Genomic DNA, 23,619 nt, shown 5'->3' with positions numbered 1-23,619 from the left:
TAGAATCAATACTAAATGAACATCTCAAAACAAGTTTTCAAGGCTTCGAAGCAAAATAAATATAAATAACTGTAGTCTATAGTTCGAGTCTTGGGTAATCACCGTGACACGACCTTATGACGTACGTTTTTATGGCAGACTTAATGATTAAATATGTTATGTAAGGCGTAAGAATACTCAAATTATTACCTGTTAAGTAAATCAATAAAAAATCTGCCTTCGGATGATCATAACAGTGTCTAATTGACTCGTCTGTCTTTGTGATTCTCGCCCGTATTCACAAAGGATGCTTGCTTATGTGAAGCACCAAATCGAACGCACAGCGTTCAATAGAGCTCTGTGATTGGTTCGTGTGTCACCCTGTACGTCCACGCGCACTGTGAGACCTCATAGTAATGTTTGTGAATACGGGCGTTAGAGTTCCTAATTTACTCGTCTGTCTTTGTAATTCTACGTCGTGACTTTAGGCTTTAAGGACTTCTAAATAAATAAAAAGGCATGTGTCATTGACTCGAAATAAATACACCATTATAACCAGTTTTAAGTATTGTGGAAACTTTATCAATCAATTACTTTATATTCTTGCATGAGTCTTTTGTCTTACAGAAGAGGTTATACAGCAAAGAAGAAGATTGTCTTCGACTCCTTGACACAATAATTCCCTCATCAAACGAAAACACAATCTCATCCCATCATACTACCGTATATTTTGTTTGCTCGTCAGTATCGTTCCCTTCCACTATTCTGTCTCGCGAACAGTATAGACCGCTTAAAACAGATAATAAGATAAGATTGGTCATTGTGGAAATCCTGAGCTCTCCCATCTAGACAGAGTTGGGCTTTTAAAAACCAGGTTTCACATTAATAAATAATCCTATACAGGGTGTCCCGTAATGTAACGTCAAGCCGGAACTGGGTGTTGAGGCAAGTTGTGCTGGTTATCAGAAAAATATAAAAAAAATTCTATGTGGCATATTTTAAAAATAATAGGCATTTAAAAAAAATCTAAAAATTCTACTCCAGGTGACGGTCCTTTTGCTCGTGTTGCCACAAATCTTCACTTTTTCCAAATTTTTTGTCGACAATTTTTGTTTATTGGAAATAATCCCGTTTTTAACTTTATCTACCTTGGTTAAAAATATTATTCTAATGTGCCCAAAATGCAAGTTTCTGGCTTAAGTGAGGTGGAGAAGATATTTTAAAAGGTATGAGCGGGACGGAGAGGGCCATCTTACCAAGCAGGGATGTTATGGATATCCGTTACCGTAACCGAAACTATCGGATATCCGAAATAAAAAAATGTCCATNTTTTTGTTAATATTATCTAGTATAGAATCCAAGAGTGAAAAAGAAGCTAATGTCGTAGATTTCTCTTTTTGGAAACCGAATTGATCATTTGTTATGATCTCAAATTTAGTACAAAAATCTAGAAGCCTTCTATACATGCACTTTTCAAATATTTTGGAAAATATCGTAATAAGTGTAATAGGACGATAATTGTTAACATCGTCTTTATGACCTTTTTTGTAAAGTGGCTTTACCACCGACACCTTAAGTGCTTCTGGGAAAATTCCTGATTTAAAAGATATATTTACCAGATGAGTCAAGATGTCTGCTAATTCATTCATACTGGATTTAATTATTTTTGTACTGATCCCGTCATATCCTTCTGAATTTGTATTTTTTAATGTCAGTATTTCTTTTTTAATGTCATAATGTGTCATTGGTTTAAGGAAAATTGAATTTGATATACCATGTCTCTTTTTAAATTGATGCTGCATATTAATTGGCAAAGGTTTATTGGATATGTCAATGAAATGGTCATTAAATACATTAGCTATGTCACTTGGGTTTTTAATAATAATGCCATTGGAATTTATTGAGGAAATGTCATTAAGGTTTTTGTTATCAATTTCGTTTTTTATAACCGTCCAAGTAGCTCTACACTTGTTGTCACTTTTATTTATATACTGTATGTTACATATTTTTTTCGATCTATATATACATTTTTTTAAGATTTTAGAGTATGTAAGGTATTTTGTTCTATTTGCTGTTGATTTATTTTTATAATAACGAAATCGAAGAGCTCTTTTATTTGTACAGCATTTTTTTAGCCCTTTGCTCATCCATTTATGGTTGTTTCTATATGTGACCTGTTTCCTAATTCGTATGTTTGGAAAGCAAAGACTATAGAACATGGCGAATGTTTCCTGAAACTTATTGAAAGCTATGTTAACATTAGTTTCCGCATAGATCTCAGACCATGATAGTCTGTTCAGGCATTCTTTAAATTTTTTGATATTTAAGTAAGAGTAATCTTTCCTAAATGTAAAATAAGAATCAGGTTTTAACTCTTTCTGGCTTACTGGGAAGCTTAAGAGTTGTGCAGTCTCATGGTCTGACAAACCCAAAGGTAACACAGTTGCTTCCGCATTTTTAATATTACTAAGAATATGGTCGATGCAAGAGTCCTTTCGCGTGGGGACGTTAATATGGATTTTTAAGTTGTATCCATTGCATAGATCCTGTAAATGAGACGTGATTTTACCTATTTTGAAAGTATTTATATTAATGTCACCTGCTATAACGATTTTAGTACTAGTCTTATATTTTCTTGTTATGTCATGTAGAGTAAGGTTTAATTTGTCCAAAAATATATTAGGGTCAGATGTAGGAGTTCTGTATAAGCAGATAATGACCATATTATAGACAGGAATCTCAATACCACAAATTTCAAATAATTTCTGAGTTGCATATTTATGGAGGTAAGTTAGTTCTCTAAAGTCAATGTTATTCTTTATTAAAATGCATGTTCCGCCTCGTTTTTTATCCCTACAAAAGGAAGCCGCTATATTGTAATCTTTTACTTTTATATAATTGTCATACCCAGCTTTTAGGAAAGTTTCGGTTAGACATAAGATATTGGGAATGCAATCTTCCTCTCGTAAGTTTTCTAACGTTAACTCTAGCAAAGATTGTTTGGAAAGAACACTGGCAATATTCTGATGCATTATTTTAAAACTTAAAGGTTTAGGATCGAAAAAAAGTGTTCTTTGTTAATTTGGGAAAATAATGGGGTATAGTTCCTTTTTTATATTGTGACACTATATTATTATCATCAGAGTTGCCTGAGGAAACCCGCCCCACATTATCATTCAGAGGTTGTTTCCGCGTAAAATAATATGGAATTGTACCTTTACGTATTTTTTTCTCCAGACTTGGTTTATTACGGAATATCAAATTCTTGAGTATTTTAGGGTCTAAGTATTCTTCATGATAGTCAATACAATTAATTACGTGGTTGATGGAATTACATATGTTATACAAATTATTATAATCGCAGTAAACAAAGTGGCAGTTTTTGTATTCTTTACATGTATTTTCAATATTTTTGTTTAAATCGTACACATTCAGGTATTTATTTTTAAAAACATTGAGAACAATAATATTGTTGTTGGCAAATGTTTTACATAAGGAACGAATCTGTGATAGAACTATATGTGGACTATAATCGTTTTCACCGATACTAATTACAAGCTTATCCTTTTCCGCTAGCTTAAATGTCTGATAATCTCGTAATACATCGGTGCTAAAAGCAAACGGCTTTAATTCTGCTCTCACTTTATATTTCCCGTAGACATTATTTTCTCTGGAGCGTATTAGCGCGGCTGATAGGTTGATACATTGCTGTGTGCCCACAATAAAAATTTTCTTTGTGTAGTCCTGAATATCTCCTCCTGTACTTTTAGGCCTTTGCTGTGTAGAGCTTTTAGGAATAGTTATTCTTTGTTTGAGCGAAATAATGTTGTTATTTAGATCAGCTATTTCATTCTCTGCAGTCTTCAATTTGTATTCGAGGTGTGTTATTCTGAGTTGAAGCGTTTTGATTTTTTTGTCCTCTTCGCCATCCCTGTTATGATGACTGCTTGATGAGGTTTTAGGAGTCGTAAATATAGACGGACTCCCTGTTACTTTGGAATTGGATCTACATTGATTGCCTGAGCTTCGACTAGTTTCCAGTAGCGGCGATTGGCATAACATCTTTAATGTACTGTTTTCCTTTAATAATTTTTCTATATGTCTATCAAGTTCAATGTTTCTCAATATTGTGCTGTCAAGTTCATTTTGCGTATATTCGAGTTCTGTCTTTAGCTGAGTTATCATTTCTTTCATTTCATGAACTGTGACCGAATCAGTTAGTGTTAAATCCAGACTTCTAGAGAGGTGGTCTGTCATCCGAGACATCTCTACTGAAGTGTCAATTTCTGTGAGAACATGGGAGTCGTTCAGCTCACTGTTGGTAGAGGAACGGTGCGCAGGACTAGAGGGCTCGCTTGGTGTGTTGGTTATCGTTTGTATTGTTGTAGCCGGCAGTATCACGTTGTCCTTCGGTTCCGCCAACTTGGAGGCCAGGCATTTTTTTCGAGTCATGACGTTGGAGGTCTCCTCTTGTTTGCTAGACGCTTTGGATTTGCATTCTTTACACTTCCAGTTCTTCCTTGTGTTTGGCTCCATTAAACGATAGAGTTTTTCCGATAGACCTACACAGTCAAACTCATACCGATTTTTACATGAAGAGCATAATACTGTGCTTTTTACGTCAACCATGGCTTTGCATTTAAAACATTTCGTTGTTTTTCGTCCATTGCTGTTAGTAGCATTTTTACTATCGGGTGCTTTTGTTGACATTGTAAAAAAACAAAAGCAAAAAAAAATAAAAATAGAAAAACAAAAAATAAAATGTATCTTGGATTCGAACTGGGGCCTTCCTGCGTATACAGCGATCCCTTAACCGCAACACCAGCCAGCTCTTAGCTAGAGTGGTCAAATTTTGAATAGTGTTTCTGCTATGACGTTGTCGAAGCGAGGTGTCGTGCAAGATCGGCAAAAGTCGTTTGCACTTGTTAGTCAGCTGAGTCACAGCTGATCGCCGACACTCACTACGTACACTGTTTTAAATATTCACTGTCACAACGATGTTTTGGTTTAGTTTTCTGTTTATACACTTCACAGGTCCTTTGGTTATTGAAAAATTATAGCACAGTTCGATTTAATAAACGTTTATCTTGATGTAGATGTAAAAAAATCTCTAAAAATCGTACTTTTACTATGAAAGCAGATATCTTTATAACGGAGCCTCTCTAAACACTACCGCGCGCGGTGCGCGGGGTGCGCGGAGTCCNTTATTCAACTGTCTTATATTTTAAAATTCGCGGTTTTTTATGGAACTACTGCCCCATGTTTCACATAAAATATCATGCTTTTTATAAAATATCCCTTGAAAGTCGATAAATTGCTTTAATTTAGATTCTGTAGGCAATTGTTTGACATGTCCTTTATAACGGACAGAAACCATTTAAGGGTTAAATCGTACACATTCAGGTATTTATTTTTAAAAACATTGAGAACAATAATATTGTTGTTGGCAAATGTTTTACATAAGGAACGAATCTGTGATAGAACTATATGTTGACTATAATCGTTTTCACCGATACTAATTACAAGCTTATCCTTTTCCGCTAGGTTAAATGTCTGACAATCCCGTAATACCTCGGTGCTAAAAGCAAACGGCTTTAATTCTGCTCTCACTTTATATTTCCCGTAGACATTATTTTCTCTGGAGCGTATTAGCGCGGCTGATAGGTTGATACATTGCTGTGTGCCCACAATAAACATTTTCTTTGTGTAGTCCTGAATATCTCCTCCTGTACTTTTAGGCCTTTGCTGTGTAGAGCTTTTAGGAATAGTTATTCTTTGTTTGAGCGAAATAATGTTGTTATTTAGATCAGCTATTTCATTCTCTGCAGTCTTCAATTTGTATTCGAGGTGTGTTATTCTGAGTTGAAGCGTTTTGATTTTTTTGTCCTCTTCGACATCCCTGTTCTGATGACTGCTTGATGAGGTTTTAGGAGTCGTAAATATAGACGGACTCCCTGTTACTTTGGAACTGGATCTACATTGATTGCCTGAGCTTCGACTAGTTTCCAGTAGCGGCGATTGGCATAACATCTTTAATGTACCTACTGTTTTCCTTTAATCAATCAAAAATCAAAATCAAAATCAAAAATATTTATTCAGTTTAGACCACAAGTGGGGGCGGGTCACTGTCTATGCTTTAATAGTTGCGTTGCCTAACTTGCACTTTGCTTCTGCTTTGCTGCTTGTCTAGTATAGATGCTGGCCTTCCTTATCCGCATCACTGCGGGTGAGTNTTGTTGGTGTTCTAGGAAAATCGCAAAAAATATATGTAAAAGCCTTGTTTCCGTATCTATCGGAGTCATGTATTCAGTTTCCAAGTGTTCAGCGACAACCGAATACTATTGATTGTGGTTTGTTTGCCATTGCTTTTGCCACCTCTTTTTTTTTTTCATTTTTTTTAGGGATAGTACATTAGTAGAGCTACCTCCCCTAGCAGTTTGATTCGCCCATTCTGGGTCACCCTGTATACTAATCTGAAGTCTCGCTGACGTTTGACCGTCACAAAATCACTCTTCCGTGTCTCTCACATACCTCAGCCACTGAATTAAGCAGTATACCTATAAAACGACCTATTAAGATGTAATGTTTAACTTAACGTGCCCTTGTCGTAGAATGATCAATCAGCAGAAAAACACAAAGAAGAGTTATTAAGAGAACAATTTACAGAATTTTCCAGAGTTACCTACCATTCTAACAATGTAGTTAACAACTTCATTATTACAGCGATATAAATCTTACTCTATTATGGAAAAATATTCAAGACTAAGAAACGTATAATGTAAGAAAAAATATAATAATAAAGGTTTAAACAAGAGTTTTATAGTAATGGTTTTCTTGATACTTGAAAGTGTTGAATGAGGGTTTTCACGAATGAAAAATCCGCCAGATGGCAATACGTAGACGCGAGGTCCAAATGCTGCATGATTGGTTATTTTTGACATGACATTGACAGATATGTCAAAATCCACCAATCACGCAGCAGTCAGACCCCACATCCATGTCCCGTCATCTAGCGGATCTTTCATTCGCGAAAACCCTAATTGAAAAGGCTTAAATTTATCCGCACGAGGAATTTAGACCTAACACAGTGCTCCATAATTCTTTTAGGAATTAAAAAGTGCATTTAAAGTGCTATTATCACCTGCTCATTGTAATGAAAAAATCCTCTCACACATTAGGTAGTAACCTACCACTAAAAAGTTGGTTCACAGCAGAAGTCACATTTAGCGCCATCTATGACCAGCGCCGCGAACTGCGTACTAAACAAAAGCAACTCACTGGTTGGTGTGCGCGGTGAGGCGGTTCGGGTCGGAGGCGTTGCGGTGCTTGCCGCGGCGCGGCGCGTCTCGCTCGCGGCAGCTCTCCGCTCGGTTCACGCCGCGCGCGGCAGGTGGCGCTCGCCAACTGTAATAGGAAAAGTTTTGTTGATTCACAAGTTCCAAAAAGTGTGCCAATACCAACTATTCAATGTTTCAGTAAATAAAAAAAAATAATTAAAAATTAATAAGATTAGAAGCTGAATTTTAAGGATTAATTTGAAGAACTCTCACCAAGGTTTAAAAGACAATGCCGGAAATTGGCTTCTTTTTTTTCGCGCGGCCATCGATCAAACCTAGTTTTTTGATTACAAAACTTGCGCGCAAAAAGCAAAGCTTGTATGTGAAATCATCAAACTTCTAATGCTCGTAACTCAGTTCAGACTGAGTTTAGAGGTATACATGCCATAGTAAGTTTGGTTTATTACACTATTTTGTAATCAAAAAAAAGTTTGGTCGATGGCCGCGCGAAAAAGAAAAGACGCCACCTTTCATACAAAATCTGGCATTGCCATTTGTTGGTCAGTCAGCAGCCTAAAAGGTTCCAGTACACTACGCGAATGTGTACAGAGTAGTAATCCTATTTATATGGTGAATGACTGCAACTACAAATCGGCGCGTAATCGGAAAGTTATCAGTTTTTGGCACACTTCAAGAGTCGTAGCATAGCATGGCCTGTGGTGTTCACGCAGTAGCCCATTTTTTAGTTCATCACCGACTGTTGACCGGGAAAATACACTTTATCACGTCCATCGGAAGACAACATTGTGTGGTGATGGTGGGGGCCTACTACTGTGTCCAGCTCACTTGTTTTCACACCTCACCTGATGGTAGTGATTACCGTCGCCCATAGACACCCGCAGTCCCAGGGGCGTTACATGTGCGTTTCCGGCCTTTAAGGTGAAGATACGCTCTCTTCTTGAAAGCTTGCAAGTCAGGCTTATCCTTGTCATTCGTCTCCTTGGAGACGGTTGACTTACTAAGAAAGAATGTGATCCTCAGTCAAACGAGCTGCTGGAGTATTGACAGTGACAGACAGAGACAGTAAATCCCAAGTCACTTGTAGTCCTTGCCAGGTGTCTCCATGCTGACTATCCAATCATATGCCTACTGTACTATTGACATTGACAGTGACAGTAATTCCCAACTCACTTGTTGTCCTTGTCGGGCACGTCCTTGGTGGCTGTGTCGCTGGTGTCCACGTCAGCATCGGGTGCCGTCTGCTCCTCAGCCGAACCCTCTCTCCTCGACTCTCCTGGGAAGAGAAAAAACACATTAATGCTTTGATCTTGAAGATAGCGGTGGTTTGAAAAAGATCGACTTATCCTGATTGAGTAGGTACCTCATTATGCAGGATGCAGACCAAGAACTAAGCTAAGTTAGTTTATCCTAGCTCGCTTAAATGATGCATTTCCATAGTTGTGTGTTGTGTGCAAACTGCAAACTATACAAACACTACAGAGTAATAAAATCATTTCGTAGAGTAATAAGCATTACCACAGAGTAACATTCATTGCACAGAGTAATATGGAATAACCCATTTTAACCACGGAGGGGTATACATTAGTACAGTCGAAAGCACATCAATAACCGTTCAAAATAGCACTTATTATTGCAATATTAGGATGATTTAGCTTAATGTGCTGTCGTCTGTATACATACTCGAACCTGGAGAAAGAAGAAATTCATAAATTCTGCTTGTGCAAAGAAAAACACCTCCCAAAGTGACTTGTAATCATTGTTGTAGCGAGCTTTGTCGCAAAATCGAGTATGTTTCAAAGGTAAAATAAGAAAGAAGGAGATATACCACAAATCATCGCATGAACTAGATGGCCACCACAACAAAACACTAATTGTCAAAACTGTCCACATATTGTACTAAACATCTTAACGGTTCATGTTCTTCATAATACCACTACATTCCAGCGCTCCTGATAAGTGACTGACCGGCCGCTGACGACCGAAGCTTCCTTCCTGTCCGATATCGTCTCTAAATTTGACGTTAAATTGGATAATTATAATGTATTAATTTCGATGGGTTAATAGTTGCCAAGTTTGTCCCTGTCAGTTATATTTAAATTTAGTTGAGCCACCAATAGATTAGTATAATAGATCGCAGTGGCTAGGTAATCATGTCTATTTCAGCGCCCAGAATAAGTACAGATAAAAGACTCTATGTGTCATAATAATCTAGTAGAACGCACATTATAGAACCGGTTAGTAACTCAGAATCAAAAACTTGAACATAATGTTATTTTATAAAAAAATATCTATCAACCAACTTCACCTTGACTAAGCAGCTATTCGAAAGGAACAAAAAACTTCTTTAATAAAAAATCATCAGTTTTTTGTTGTAAAATACAGCTTACCGGTACGTAACAATGTTAATAACGGAATTAATAGGTGAACGTTATCATGAGTTGCTAAAACCAACTAAGGATAAAAAAAGGAAAAACTAAATAAAATGACATCAACTACAACTTTATCGACAACCTTGTCACACTGAACTGTGACATTAAAAAATAATAAAAATTAATTGTTAACACGTCGAACGAGCCCGCGATGAAAGGAAATACCTCGAACCTATACATAATTCGCATTTAAATGTATTTCACGCCGTTTAACGCAGCCGGCGTGAAACAGCCAGCTTACTGTCAAAGTTAACACGAGCGGAAACTTCTGGTCTGGCAAGGGCTGCCTAATCCCTGGGTGTGAAACTTCATAAGCCACCGTCATACGTCTGAATTGATTGACAAGTTAACGTGTTCTCCAAGGCATATGTCTGGTGGCGCTGAAGTTTATCGACTCGGAGCCATATGATCGGAGCTATATCGATCGATGGAATACATTTTCATATGGTATGGGCACTGGTTCCAGTTATTGTACCTACCTTAAGAAAATGATGCGACTCTATCAATGCCTGAGAGGAGCGGTATAGTAGAGGGACTCTATAGAGATGGTGTTAAACCAGTACCTTGTAATGGGACGAACGGACCCTTACTTTAGTTAAGTATGTATGAAACCAGACCAGAGAAAGATAAGCAAATGTATTGGCCGTTGTGGCCACCCTAAGTCAACACACGAGCGACGATTGTGTGCGTGCGCGTAGAACCAACCGTTCACACATAATTAGAGATGACCTCACTGAGTGACGAGTCGCTATCGGCAGCGCATCTACTGGACTGTTACTATTATGGGTTTGAGACGATAAGCTGATAGTTTAAGTACTGATTAGAGAAGAGATGACAACATTTTTTATGCAGAACAAGGCAAGGTAAGAGCAGGGAGGGAACAATCTAAATTACAGGAAATAATCAGTCCAGCTAGAGTTTCGCCCCGCCGGAAATAAAACCAATTGATGCATAAAGAAATATACTTCTAAAACCAATATAGTATGTGAATCGATGATTTTAGAAAAACATCTCCCGAGTTTACATGGCGAGAACAACAGAATGAGCATTGTCCAATATCGAATTTCTGCAAATGCTAATTGAAAATTTGAATTGTAAACTGTAATCAATGTGTCAATCAGTAACAATTTTAAAATGTTTTGTGGTAGCCTCGTCTTTAGACAGATTGAAAGAAAAATTTAAATCTTAATTACAATTATTTGAGAACTTAAAAAAATTATTGAAGATAAAAATCTAGATCAATTAAGACTTGAACATGACATCAAATACTTGTAGCTCCTAATAGTGAATTAACTAATAACAACAATTGTAGCTGTCACGAAAATCGCTTAGAGTGAAAGGAAAAATTCACTTTTACTTGTTGACCAATGATTTACAATCTTGACGAATAAATTGAGATAGATAGAGAATACTATCGCTAAAAGTTTAGGAATCCACCGAAATCCATCATCTCAAAAACCATTACACCCACTGATGCAAAAACACGAGATCCTCCCTCCAACGCAACAGCCGAAACACAAAACAGTCGAGCATTAAGGAGGATATTTACAACTCCGCACGATAACACGCGAAAGGTAAAGTAAACATCGCATGCGAAAACCGAGCGAATGAATGAAAATTGTGAATGGAAACTTCTCAGCAAGATATGGAATGAATGAACGGTTCTGTTTATTTATAATGCCGAGTATAAATGCAATGGAATCATTGAAACGCTTGATGGAAGACGTCAGAGCTATCCTTGGTTTGAATGGTGCTGTAATGTTTTGTCTATCGTACAAGTGGCTATTTCAGTTGTAACGGTATAGCCGGTTAAATCTATCACAGGATTATTCAATTTAAATGATGATTCTTGGCTCTCATATAAAGTTTTGTCTTTAACCGATCTAAATTATACTTCTCCAAAAATATTTTCTAAGTCATTTTTATTACAAAGCGTTTAAATAAGTCTTTAGTCATAACACTCAAGTTAAAAGTCCTAATTTTAAAAATAATTGGATCGGCGCGTCTCTCTCCATTGAGCATGATTCCCTTTCATTGATACAGAGGCAGCAGACCGCAGAACATTCAATAATGTGTTGCAAAAAATGCTGTTAAACAAAACTCAATTAAATCAAACACACCGAACTAATTGCCAGTGGTTTCGCTTTCTCGTGCTCGCTTTTGTAAATTAATACAATTGCGTATACGTATTAGTCGAGCAACACGACATTTATTGTCGTGATAAAGTAACAAAAATAATCTCAAATTACCAAATACGAGTGATATGCCTCAGCAGTATTTAACGGCGCGGCGACTCAATTACTTTGAAAGTATAAGATGCGAGCAAACTTGAAATCAAATATAAAATATCATGAATATCCTTGGTAACAAAAGCCTATTTCAATTGCAAGGACGTATCCCAAGGAATAACAATTAGGCCTACACCGAAGGCCATTATTGTAAATGAAACAAAATGCAAATGGGGTCACCATCACCCGCCAAAACAAATAACTAACGAACTGTGACAAACTGAGACAAAACTAACGAAGCAATCAGGATAATTCATACTCTGGACAATCATAATTCATTTTTTGGATCAGAACCATAAGCATGCAGTTATATTTTCCAATAACCCTTCTGGCCTGACAGATTGATCTATGGCTCGATACCTAGGATAGGTTGCACCATCTTACTTTAAACAAACGACAAAAGTCTGTTAAACTCTATACCAAAAACACCGGTTATCGTTACAGTAACGGTTAAACTTAGGTGGTGCAACACAGCCTTAAAGGATCGGGAAGCTGTGGTACAATTTAGGCCTATATAAGAAAATACGACTTTGATTGTTGCAAAAACAAACAATGATTTCACATCGCTATCTAACGCATCCCAAAACAAGGCGCACGCGCAAATTACGTCACGCTCCTCGATTGGACGCCAACCCGCATATCAATTGGGTACGGAGTTGGTGCGCCAGCCACTTGTGTGAGCGAGGATGATGTGGAATCAAAATAGTCGTAACGATGATGGGTTGGGTTTCAATGAGGTGTTATGGTGCCCTACGGAGTTTGGGGAAGCCCGATTACGCAAGTGAGCAATACTTTATCATAAAGAAATTATTAAGTAAAATAAAAAACTGCAGTACATAATAATATAACTGTTATTTAACTAACTGGTCGTGTAACATTTACTCACTGAGAAGATCTATGAACTCTAAATTATTTCAATTAACAACAACCGATGTAGCGAGACAAAAAGTTATTTAAGACATGTATTGTGAATCTCTTGAGAACTGCAAACTTGCAACAGTATCGAAATATCGGAAACTCGAAATTAAGGTACATGTTAGCAATCCAGTGAATAATAATTATTATGTTAGTGACCATGAAAGTTTAAAACAATATCTTGAGAACTAATGCAAATATGAGTGTTCTATAGTTCTTTATTAGCATCACAAAGTCAATAAGGATAATGTGGCAATGATGAGATCATTTAGCTTAGAAAAACGTCATTCTGCGCCGAAACAGAAGAGCTTCAAGTAAACAACAAAAGGCTATACAAAAGTAATGCAACTTAAGATGCAATTTAATCCAAAGGTCACAAAAACAACCCACGTGAAGAGTCACAATCGATTCAATTAACCATTCCCAAATTAGCACAGCCGGGAATCGAACCAAGACAATGCGGTGATTCAGAAGGTGGCCACTATTTATACGCTTCCTGCGCGGGTGCGCTCGCGCATACTGATGGCGAGGAAGGTTGTAACGGATTTGAACGCCCGTTGCTTTTATTTTGGTAGGGGGCATCGGATAGTTTATCTAGTCAGAGAAGACAATTCAGCTTTGATACAGGTTTTGAAACAGGATTCGTTTGATCTTGATCAACGCCCAAGGTTGCAGGCGTGGTTGGAATGGGCATTTATGCGTACATGACCAATGGAAGGTCAAATGTTAATGACTTACATATAGGGTAAACCAGAGAGTGATTGCCCACTGGTAGTGATTGCCCGCTTTAAGAATAATATTGTCAGGTGCTGACTTTGAATCATTCTAGTTAGATTTGAATTTACTAGGTAGATGGCTCCGAGATCAATGTACAGTAGATTTAAAATTTACAATAGGAAACACTAAAAAAAACAGTTATGGCGGATTTTGTCAAGACGGGTGAAAATGTTACTCAAACAGGTAAAGACTTTAACAATTTTACTAAGGAATTACTTGCTTAGAGGTTAAATTTTTTTTGCAAGTTTTTTAATATTCAACTAATGGTGTATAGTCATGATGAAATAATAAGTGTTTTCTCCATTATCAATGAAAATAACTGATAAAATTTGATTTCTAACGGTCATTTTAACAGTGGGTAATCACTGCACGTAAATCTGTATATTTTTAGTTATTGCCCACCATCATTTCAGTTATTGCCATATGTTAATGTATAGTTATTGCCCATGGCAATTATTATTAGAGTGTTGCCACCATGCAGTAGCAGTGTTTAAGTTGCTCATTGCTAGACTTGTTTTGCAATTTACAGGCATAAATATTGAAATGGCTTTTAATGTTTCAATATCAGTATGCCAAAGACTCCAAAAGTTCAATATAGCATAGAAAATTTGCAAAAAGCGATCGAAGCTGTACAAGATGTATCCAACAATTTATCTACAAGATAAATTGCTGAAAAATATGGTTTGGCTTGAAAACATTGATAAAAATTCAAAAGCAAATACAAAAAATGAAAATCCTACGTTAAATCTACTAGTGAAAATGTTAATTGTAAGGAAATAGATACAACTTTAGGGAAGAATAACCAACAGCTAATTGAACATTCTGAGCAACCACTTGAACTGATATCAAAGAAGATAAAAAAATAAATACATATAAAATGTACATATAAAATTCAAATTTTTCCGTCATCTATGTTTTGAAGTACCTAGACGATTCTGTCTCTACCGATTCTGACTCATCAACATCAGCTCAAGAAATATTTGATAATATGTTAATAAGGCCAAACGCAATTTATTTTGAAATTTTGTAGTCTGTACTACTAGAATTTAAATTTAATGTTTTGTTTTGTTTATTTAAAGCCTATTTTGTCATTTTCAAATTGATTATTTTGTTTTAAGATACTGGGCAATTACTGTGCTTTGATGTGGGCAATTAGTGTAAGTAATGGGCAATGACTGTACTTTTTGGAGGATTTTAAATTTATTTCAATATTTTCTAAGTTACGTAAGTTTTAACTAAAAACTGTTAATATTCTGTCTAACAGTTTATTGAGTTATAAGAAAAAAGTCATAAATGGTCGATAATTAAAATACTTTCTTTAATTTTTCATTTCAATGTGTTTGAAATCTTTAAGTGGGCAATAGCTATACGGTTTACCCTATAAAGTAAACAAGAGATTAAAGTGATACATTTCTTAGTAGTAAGTGTACAAAATTTCCCTACTTACCCTAGCTGAGCCATCCACGATTCCAAAAACTATTACCGCAGGAAAGATTAAAAGTTATGAAAATAATAGACGACAGAATTCTACGAATTAGCATTAGGTACATTGCTCTGAAACTGATGGCACAAAGTTTATAGAAATATATCGGTAATAAATCCGATAGATCTACAGAGGCAGGCTGACCCCATGACCGACAAACGTCAAACTGACGGACGGTACGACTTTTTGCGTGCCAGTCATGGGTGTCACCCAGTTCGGGCTCGGACTATGTGGCTAGATTTAATGAATGAGCTAATTTCTTCATTTTTTATGCTACGCTTTATTAGTTTACACGTGTATTAAAAAAGTTAAGACTACGATATCAGAGAGAAAGCCATAAGTATGACGGAAAGAGAATCACGAGTTCACGTTTTTGTATGTCTGCCGCTTGAAATCAGGAAGCATAAAATATGCAAAACCTGATCCGAACAAACAAAGTACCTATATTCAAAACAGGAAAATGCCGTCTGCTATGGCTATAAGGAAAGGACTCTCAAAGTCAAGATACCAAACATGCCGAAATTACATTCCAGTGGTTTATAAATGATTGGAAAGAAAAATCAATCAACGATATACATGAAAACACAGTGTTTTGTAAAATACTTACACTACTAGGTATAATAAAATTAATATATTAAAATTCTAAGCGAATATAAGAGACTACAAAATGATTTAAAGACCCATTTAAAGTGCGCATGATACGATCGCATCCGTTACAGACGGTTCGTTGATCGATGATTAAGTGACACATAAGTTACCGGCATATTCCATAGAGGCGACAGCTATTCATGTGAGGCTGATGAGGTCAGCCTATTATTGAGAATACTATAATTGTTTGGAATATCACAAGACGAGTATGGGAGTTGTGCAAAGTATTTAAAAAAGACTGTGTATCAGTATGACTTCTATACGGTACAATAAAATATCTATGAGAAATTTTATCAAAAATGATAAATACGTCTATAGTCACATAAATCAATTCAATAGCGCAAATACTTAGCCTAGTATTGAACGCTACTGAAACATCAAAAACGTGACCAGATTACAAGGAAAACCTAATGAGCTATAAAGGCCGTCAAGTTGTTATGGATCCACTTTAAGTAAACAAGCCATGAACTCACCTCTAGAACTGCTAAACCAGGAACTGTGTTTCACCGAGTCCGAATTCTTCTTCTTCGGAACCGGGGTCTGTTCCACGATGCTCGCTTGTCTGCTCCTGCCAATGGATGGAGTCTTGGCGCTCTTCTTTTTAGCTTTCTTCAACGTCCCACTGTGAGATTTTCTCAACGTGTTAACTTTGACAGACTGACTCTTCCCTCTGACTTTGCTTTTCCCTCTGGAAGTCTGTCTGCTCAGTCTTCTTCTATGCTCTCCCAATATCTTGGGAGTAGGAGGTTCATCATCAGAGTCTGTCTCTTGTGGAGGTTTGATGTCACAAGTAGCTGCGTGACGCTTCTCTCCTTCCAAAAACAATAACGTCGAATGAAGAATCTCTTCGATGCTATACACTTTGTCTACGGCATCTTCTGATAGAACTTCAACTGGTTTCATTGAAGTCGGTGTCTTTTTTCGTCTAAACAGATTCAAGGCACTGACAGAGGAACCTTTGCTGCTTTTCCTTTTAGGAGCATCTGTGGTACTGCTCTTTCTGCTATTGGACTGACTTTTGTCCTCTTTCTTGCTATTCTTTCTTATTTGATCCAATTTCATATTGGAACCGTGAATGGAATCTCTGTCTTCTTCACTCCAAAGGCTTTCCCTTGATTTCTTCTTATCGGAGCATTTTTCAAGATCTTTCTTTGCCGACTCAAACCACTCATCTCCCAAATTTTTTACTATTTCTAGTGGATTTGATAGTGACATGGTTTTTCTGTGTCCTTTCTTATTTCTAGTAATGTCGACTTCTTCATCTGTAACTGCTAGTTTAAGAGATTCTTTGCTGAGGGTTGGTGTTTTGCCGAGCCTTGGCAGAGCATCATCGCTGGCTGATATTGCGTCGCTGTGGCAATCTGCTGACTCGTACAGAGATTCATCACTTTCATCTCTTCTTTCTGTTGAAACGATTGTTGTTTTAAAATCACTCAATTAAACTACAATCGAGTTTCCTTGCCATTGAACGATGAAATAATTGCTGTTAGTCATAATGAAGGTAAAAAGTAAGACAATGACCTGATCTGTAAAAAGTGTTTCGACGATTGATTGGTGATGTCGGGAGCATGACTCAATACGGTTATAAAAACGTTTAATTTGTATTAACATACAATAAGTTGACTGTCGGTTGTTTAATGGGCGTGCGACCGAACTTTCTACGCAACGAGCGTGGATTTGAAGACGATTAGCTTCAGATGCTGCGCCGGCGCACGAGGAAATTTTATGTAAATCGCGTTTTGTTTTGTCAAACTCGAGCGTGGCGAAAGTACGGTTACATGGGACTGTGTCCCAACATTTACAACATTTGGAATAAATTACCGATAGGTTGGTAAACGCTGTAAAATAATGTCCATGAAGTCGGACTTATGGGTAAGTGGTGGGACTTCTAGAAAGTCTCATTAGTATGTATTGTATTAGCCTTATTTGGTAACTGAGTTAGCGTAACGTGAAATTTTGTCTCCCTTCAACCAGAGGAAATAATTTGTTTTTTAATTACGAGATTAGGCAACCCCCGAATACTTTCGTATCGTAGTATTTATTTTGTAACAGTACATAGATAGGTCCTATTATGATACAACATAAAATATACGTGATGCAGTGTACATAATGGTTTCCACGAAAAAGTTCGAAAGCAGCGTAATTATATGGCTCATTTATTTACCTTAAGGCCTACACGTTTGGGAATCCCATAAGCAATACCTACTACCGCGATAGTTATTTCTTTTACAATTCACGTATTTTGTTTACAACGTCATCGACTGCATTTATTGCCTAAATTGATTTATTTAATTTTGTTATTGTCATTGGGAAAATTTGAATGTTTGGATAACTCCTGACTCGTGACACTACACCTTCAGCACATTTCAATACCAATGGACGATCTTATCGCGACAAAGAAATGTCCGTGCTTTCAAGCGATTTTGTGAAAAATATCCTTACTTTCCCTCGAGACAAACTTGACCTTCACTGGTTGGGTTTTTATTGGCGGTCAAGCTGTAGATCCTGGCTACACAGGAGTTGCAGGAGTGGGGATAGTCCCGTAATACCAGTGGAGCTCTCACAACAGTGTTATCTGGATGGCCCAAATACTCGGGATTTACACCATGGAATCGTTTTATGATCCATCTCGTCTGGTTACTCAAGAGATAATCTTAATCTTATCTAGTAGTTAAGTTGGGGTTGTAAACCGCTGTGAACTCTTGCATAATGTAAACATACTTAACAATAACAAATAGACGTTTAATATGCACAGTTGTTAATATCTGGAGGTTATTGTTAGAAGCTTGATTTAATCAAAATGTAAACAATGTGCTTTATCAGTAGTAAGTAGCTTTAGAACTTTTATTACATAGATTTTTTTATTCTTCATGATAAGATGAGACTAGTAAGAGAATTTAAACTTGATGACTTTTATGATACGCCTCCCAGGACAATTTAATATTTTATGTGATTAAGATTATTATACTAAGTTTTGTTTTACTTTCTACGTTTTTTAACAAAAAATATTAACTTTTTAAACATAATGTACCAGATCTGCCATGTTCTCACAATCGTGGTACTTCCGATATGTAACCGTATCAACAACCTCGTATGGCACAATACTAAAATAAGTCAACTATAAATACACCCCACAATGTACGCGTGGCGACAATGTTCCCAGACAAACAACTAAAGCATCACTTTTCTTAATGGCCCACTAAGATTAACTTATCAATTTACTATTTTTATAATGATTTATGTTTTATGGACGTAGACCATACCTACTTACACATCGTTTGTCATTTTTTTTTGTTTATTGCCGAAATAAAAATAAATAACTTGAAAGCATAGTATTTTCATGGTTGAATTTTTAGAATCAGTAGCGTTTCAGAATGAACTTTTGCAACAAAATATTTGACTTATCAGATTGTTTTTCAGAGCACAATATAACAATATGGACTTTCTACGATTAGAGTTAAAAAATAACAGTAGAAGATTGTTTGTTACACAAATGAAAGATATTTTGATTATCATTTTAGTGTAAGTACGTCTATCATAAATTATAACACTTTGACACCCTGAGACTAACCCTTTGATCAGAAGGATTCTCGGATCAAAATTCCAACTGGAATCTAAAAATCCAAAAATCTACAATAACTTTACCTACCTAAAACGTACCATTGAGCCGTTAAAATTCGCGTCGTAATACAAACCGTCTCAGACCTCAGCCTCAGAGGTCCGAACAAAACCGTTTAATCAATGAGATATTCAATGCGCGTGAGTCACCGCAGAATGCGCAAAAAACGACGAGCGGACGTAGTGCGTAAAGATGTGCGCGACAGACAGAGACGGGATGATGGGGTGAAGGAGACGGTAAAACGAGTTATACTGGGACGAAAATACGACCATGCGGCAATGAAAACGGTTCGATTTGTTGAGAACGAGCTTAATTTGAGTATTTTTAAATATGCCTAAATAGGGAAATTGTGTTCAAGCTATGATTGAAAAAAAATTTGGAGGCAAACTTAAATTACTTTCAGCTGTAAACTCATTTCGAACTGCTGGACTATGGTCAGTGACCGCTCTTTTAGGCTTTCTTTCTTTGCATTGATTAAAACCAAAAGGGGTCGTCGTAAAAGTTAGTGTCTAAAAAGAGACACACACAGTTTTACTGCATTTGCTTACACATATTAAATAACATATGTACTGTTATTCTAACTTATTTAATTACATATGAAACTGCTCTTAATTAAAATATGCAACAATTATGTGCCGAGTCGAGACGCGATCGGTTACGTGCTGTGACGTCACCCAGACGGTTAATAACCGCTCCAATCCAAGTTTTTTACATGTCTTTTGTATGCAAAACCGTGGATTCAATGTAAATATACCAACGTAATGGTATAGGAATAAGGTTGAAAGTTATTTAGCCAGAAAACTTTTCATTTAGTTGAAGGAGAGAAAAATTTAACTGCGTAGTTTTTATTTTTCGAAATAATATTAGATTCTTAGGGTACCAGCACAGAACCAGTATACAGCTTTATGAAAACGAGTTAAGAGCATCGTCAAAAGCGCCTAGAAACAATTATAGCTAAAAATAACCCATATGCCAGAGTTTGAGGGTAGTTTATAGGGTAGTTTCGATCCCAAACTAAAGTAGTTTTAGCGAAAGAATAAATAAAAGAAAATAATTAAATTACTTTGCATATGAAGACAAAGAACATAGAAACGTAGGTGATTTAATGAGATGTTGTTGATAGACATCAACAGAACCTTATTTGTTAGGACTAAATATGGTACAGAAACGTACGTAGACAAAGTCGCGGAAAACTATAGTCTTAATTGGTACAGTTAGCGTCAAATAATTCGTGACACCCAAAGTGGCCAAAAGGTTGACATGACAACTTGACAACACAACCTTATTCCAATTGTAACAAAGACGTGTTGCGGACTTTTTAGCTACTTTGGGTGTTACGAACTAGGGATGTTATGGATATGTAGTTTCGGTTATGGATACGGTTACGGATATATGAATAATTATAATATTATTTCGGTTTCGGTTTTTTTTTTATTTCGGATATCCGAAAGTTTCGGTTACGTTTACGGATAGCTGTGCTTTAGAATGCAAATTGCAAATCCAACACGGTTCATTTATGGCCGCACATTTTACTTCGAATAAAAAGTAATAAAAAAATAAAAATTGATACTAGATGGCATTGTAAAGGTAAGTCAATCAGGCTATTATGTCTTTATAATTATGCTATACAAAGAAAAAAAAAAACAATTTTAAACTACCTACCTACATCCGAAACTATCCGTAACTTTTGAAACGGTTACGGTTACAGATGTCCATAACATCCCTGTACGAACTAATTGAAGCGGACTGTATCATAAACAAAATAGACGCCACGTAAACAGTTATTGTCTTGTATTAATTGGTTAATAACTTAACTACGAGTAGTAGTAACTAAAATGACATTAATTTGTTATGTGCAGAAAGCACGAATATGCGAGCCTTGACCCGCATGTCTTTTACTTCGATCGATTTTTACAAAACTTTACGATACATACGTAATAAAACAGCCAAATAGGCTGTATGTATAATAGTCCTCTATTTTTGAAACTAGACATTTGAGCGACATTGCTGAATAAAAGCCAGCACGTATTGTATTGGTATTTAACGACTCCTGAAACGACTGAAAGCATGTTGTATTTTATTTGTATACAAATGTGCCCTCAATGAAGATGAGATAGTAGAATATTTCCTATTGTTTATTTTGGCTGCGTTGCACCATCTTACTTTAACTATGAACAACGTCAAAAATCTGTCAAACTCCATACAAAATGCACCGGTTATCGTCATAGTTACCGTTAAAGTTAGGTGGTGCAACTCAGCCTTAGTACATCGCTTCCTAACAAAATAACCGCATAAAATAGTGCTACTTGTTGTTATTAGTTTTAAATGGAAAACAAAGAGTAGGATTCATTTATTTTAAACCGAATTATGGACCGACGATCTGGTAAGGGTCGCGGGAAGAGCCTGGAAAAACCTTGCGGGAGGCCTTTGTCCAGCAGTGGACGTCATTTGGCTGAAACGAACGAACGAACCAAACCGAATTAAGAGGGATGCACGATTACTCTCTTGTGTAAGACCCTGGAGCAAAGCCGGGGGCAAAAGTTTGTGAAAAATAAAATCAGAATTAGTCATGGTCAATGTTGTTATCAGTGCTAATGTTTAACACGCCTTTGTTATGTGAAAAGCTTTATCTTTGAAGGCCACGGTGACCGACACCACTGTCACCAACGGCTGATAGTTAAATAACCACAGATACGTTGTTTTTGCACTCACAATGCAATTTTTTTAATCTATTTAAATAAAAGCGAAAGATCACTGATTGACTGACTGACTCACTCATCACAAATCTCAAAAACTACAAGTGCTATAGTCTCAAATTAGGGGTTCCTTTTAGAACGTAGTTGCTCACTAAGACGGGATTTTGCAAAATCAACCCCTAAGGGAGTAAAACAGAGTCACACGTCAAAGTCGCGTAGCCTAATATTCGTGACCTATATTTTTAACTGGGAACTCTGTAAAACAGAAGGTTTTTACAATTTCATAGTAAACATACCCGTAGCGGTAAATCATACGCTATATCGAAACAATGGGTTTATACGTAACGATTAATCAAAATGAGTTCTTTAACTGCAGTATGGTTCACGGTCAGCGGTTCCCAAGCAGTTATTCCCAACAAGTCGATTGAATTTTAAATCCGTACCTTTTACTAGTAATATGATTAAAATCAACATTGGATGAAGACATGTTACAGTCTTTCATTGTCACAATCTATCCCTGAGTTCGCATATAAGCTGCATCAAAATACGCGCCTTAAAAAAGTTCGGACGCACCGAATGCACTCGCTCTCATGGGAGTTAGCAATAGCAACGTGTTCCGCATCACGTAAACACTTCAAAAATTTACGCGGGATGATGTATTTTGTTCCGTAGTGACTACAGTACAACAAAGAACTGTCCCGGGCCAGAGAACAATCCAGTTGAAAAAGCTTTGTACAGATATAGATCGTTTCATCCACGAAGACGCGCCCCACCAATTTTTCGAGGGAAAAATTGGTCGAGGGAAGCGCGGGGTGCGGGGAGTTTGATTCGAGCAATCCGAGCGTCATTATTGTAGTGTGCGTGTGCTGCACTCATGGGTGATTTAGCGTGTACCAATAACACTCAAACATTAGCTGAAAAATGGTTGGGCGCGTCTTCGTGGATGTAACGATTAGAGATGAAACGGATAGTCGTTTGGCCGGATACCGGATACCGGATATCCGGCCAGAGTTGGCCCATTGTCTCGTTGCATGTCGTGACGAGTTTAGCGCCGCACAAGTGCTTCGAACGCGATCAGTGGGTCTATTAGTAGACTAGACTAGTCACACTTTTCGAAAATCGAATCAGTCCGAATAGAATGTCAGATTTTGCCACTTGTCTAGGGGGCAGGTCAGGGCGATTTCGGTTGCCATCGTGAGTGTGTGATTGAATAGCGAAAATTAAATTAGTTTACTTGCTGCGTAATCTGACTGAACTGCATCATGGCATCAGACTATCAGTGAAAAAAAAAAACGCTTATTTTATTAATAGCAATATTTCGACATTAACAGATATTTACTATTAAATTATGTATTCGTCATTAGAGTGAATAGCCCAGAAAAAGAAATTAATTACATTTTTAAAAGGCCTTAATATGGCTTTTTTGTAACTTCTTAGACTTTAAATAAAAGCCGTTATTATTATAAGCCATTTTATTGATGTTTACC

The 23,619-nt window shown here is 36.7% G+C and overlaps 1 protein-coding gene across 1 annotated transcript in view; it reads right to left on the bottom strand.

Moving 5' to 3' along the window:
- Positions 1–7,250: 7,250 nt before the first annotated feature.
- Positions 7,251–23,619, bottom strand: part of LOC114359980 (daf-12-interacting protein 1) — a 43,628-nt gene continuing 27,259 nt past the window's right edge. The window contains exons 3-5 of the mRNA XM_028314530.1: positions 16,291–17,220; positions 8,448–8,550; positions 7,251–7,383 (exon numbers count right to left, since the gene is read on the bottom strand). Coding sequence (XP_028170331.1) covers positions 7,254–7,383; positions 8,448–8,550; positions 16,291–17,220 — 1,163 coding nt within the window. The 3' untranslated portion in view covers positions 7,251–7,253. The remainder of the gene's footprint in view (positions 7,384–8,447; positions 8,551–16,290; positions 17,221–23,619) is intronic.

Source organism: Ostrinia furnacalis, unplaced genomic scaffold (genome assembly GCF_004193835.3).
Source record: "Ostrinia furnacalis isolate ACB-3 unplaced genomic scaffold, ASM419383v2 OfSCF4779, whole genome shotgun sequence".
NCBI lineage: Eukaryota > Metazoa > Arthropoda > Insecta > Lepidoptera > Crambidae > Ostrinia > Ostrinia furnacalis.
Note: the sequence above shows the minus strand (reverse complement) of the source record. Positions and strands in the feature narration are given on the sequence as shown.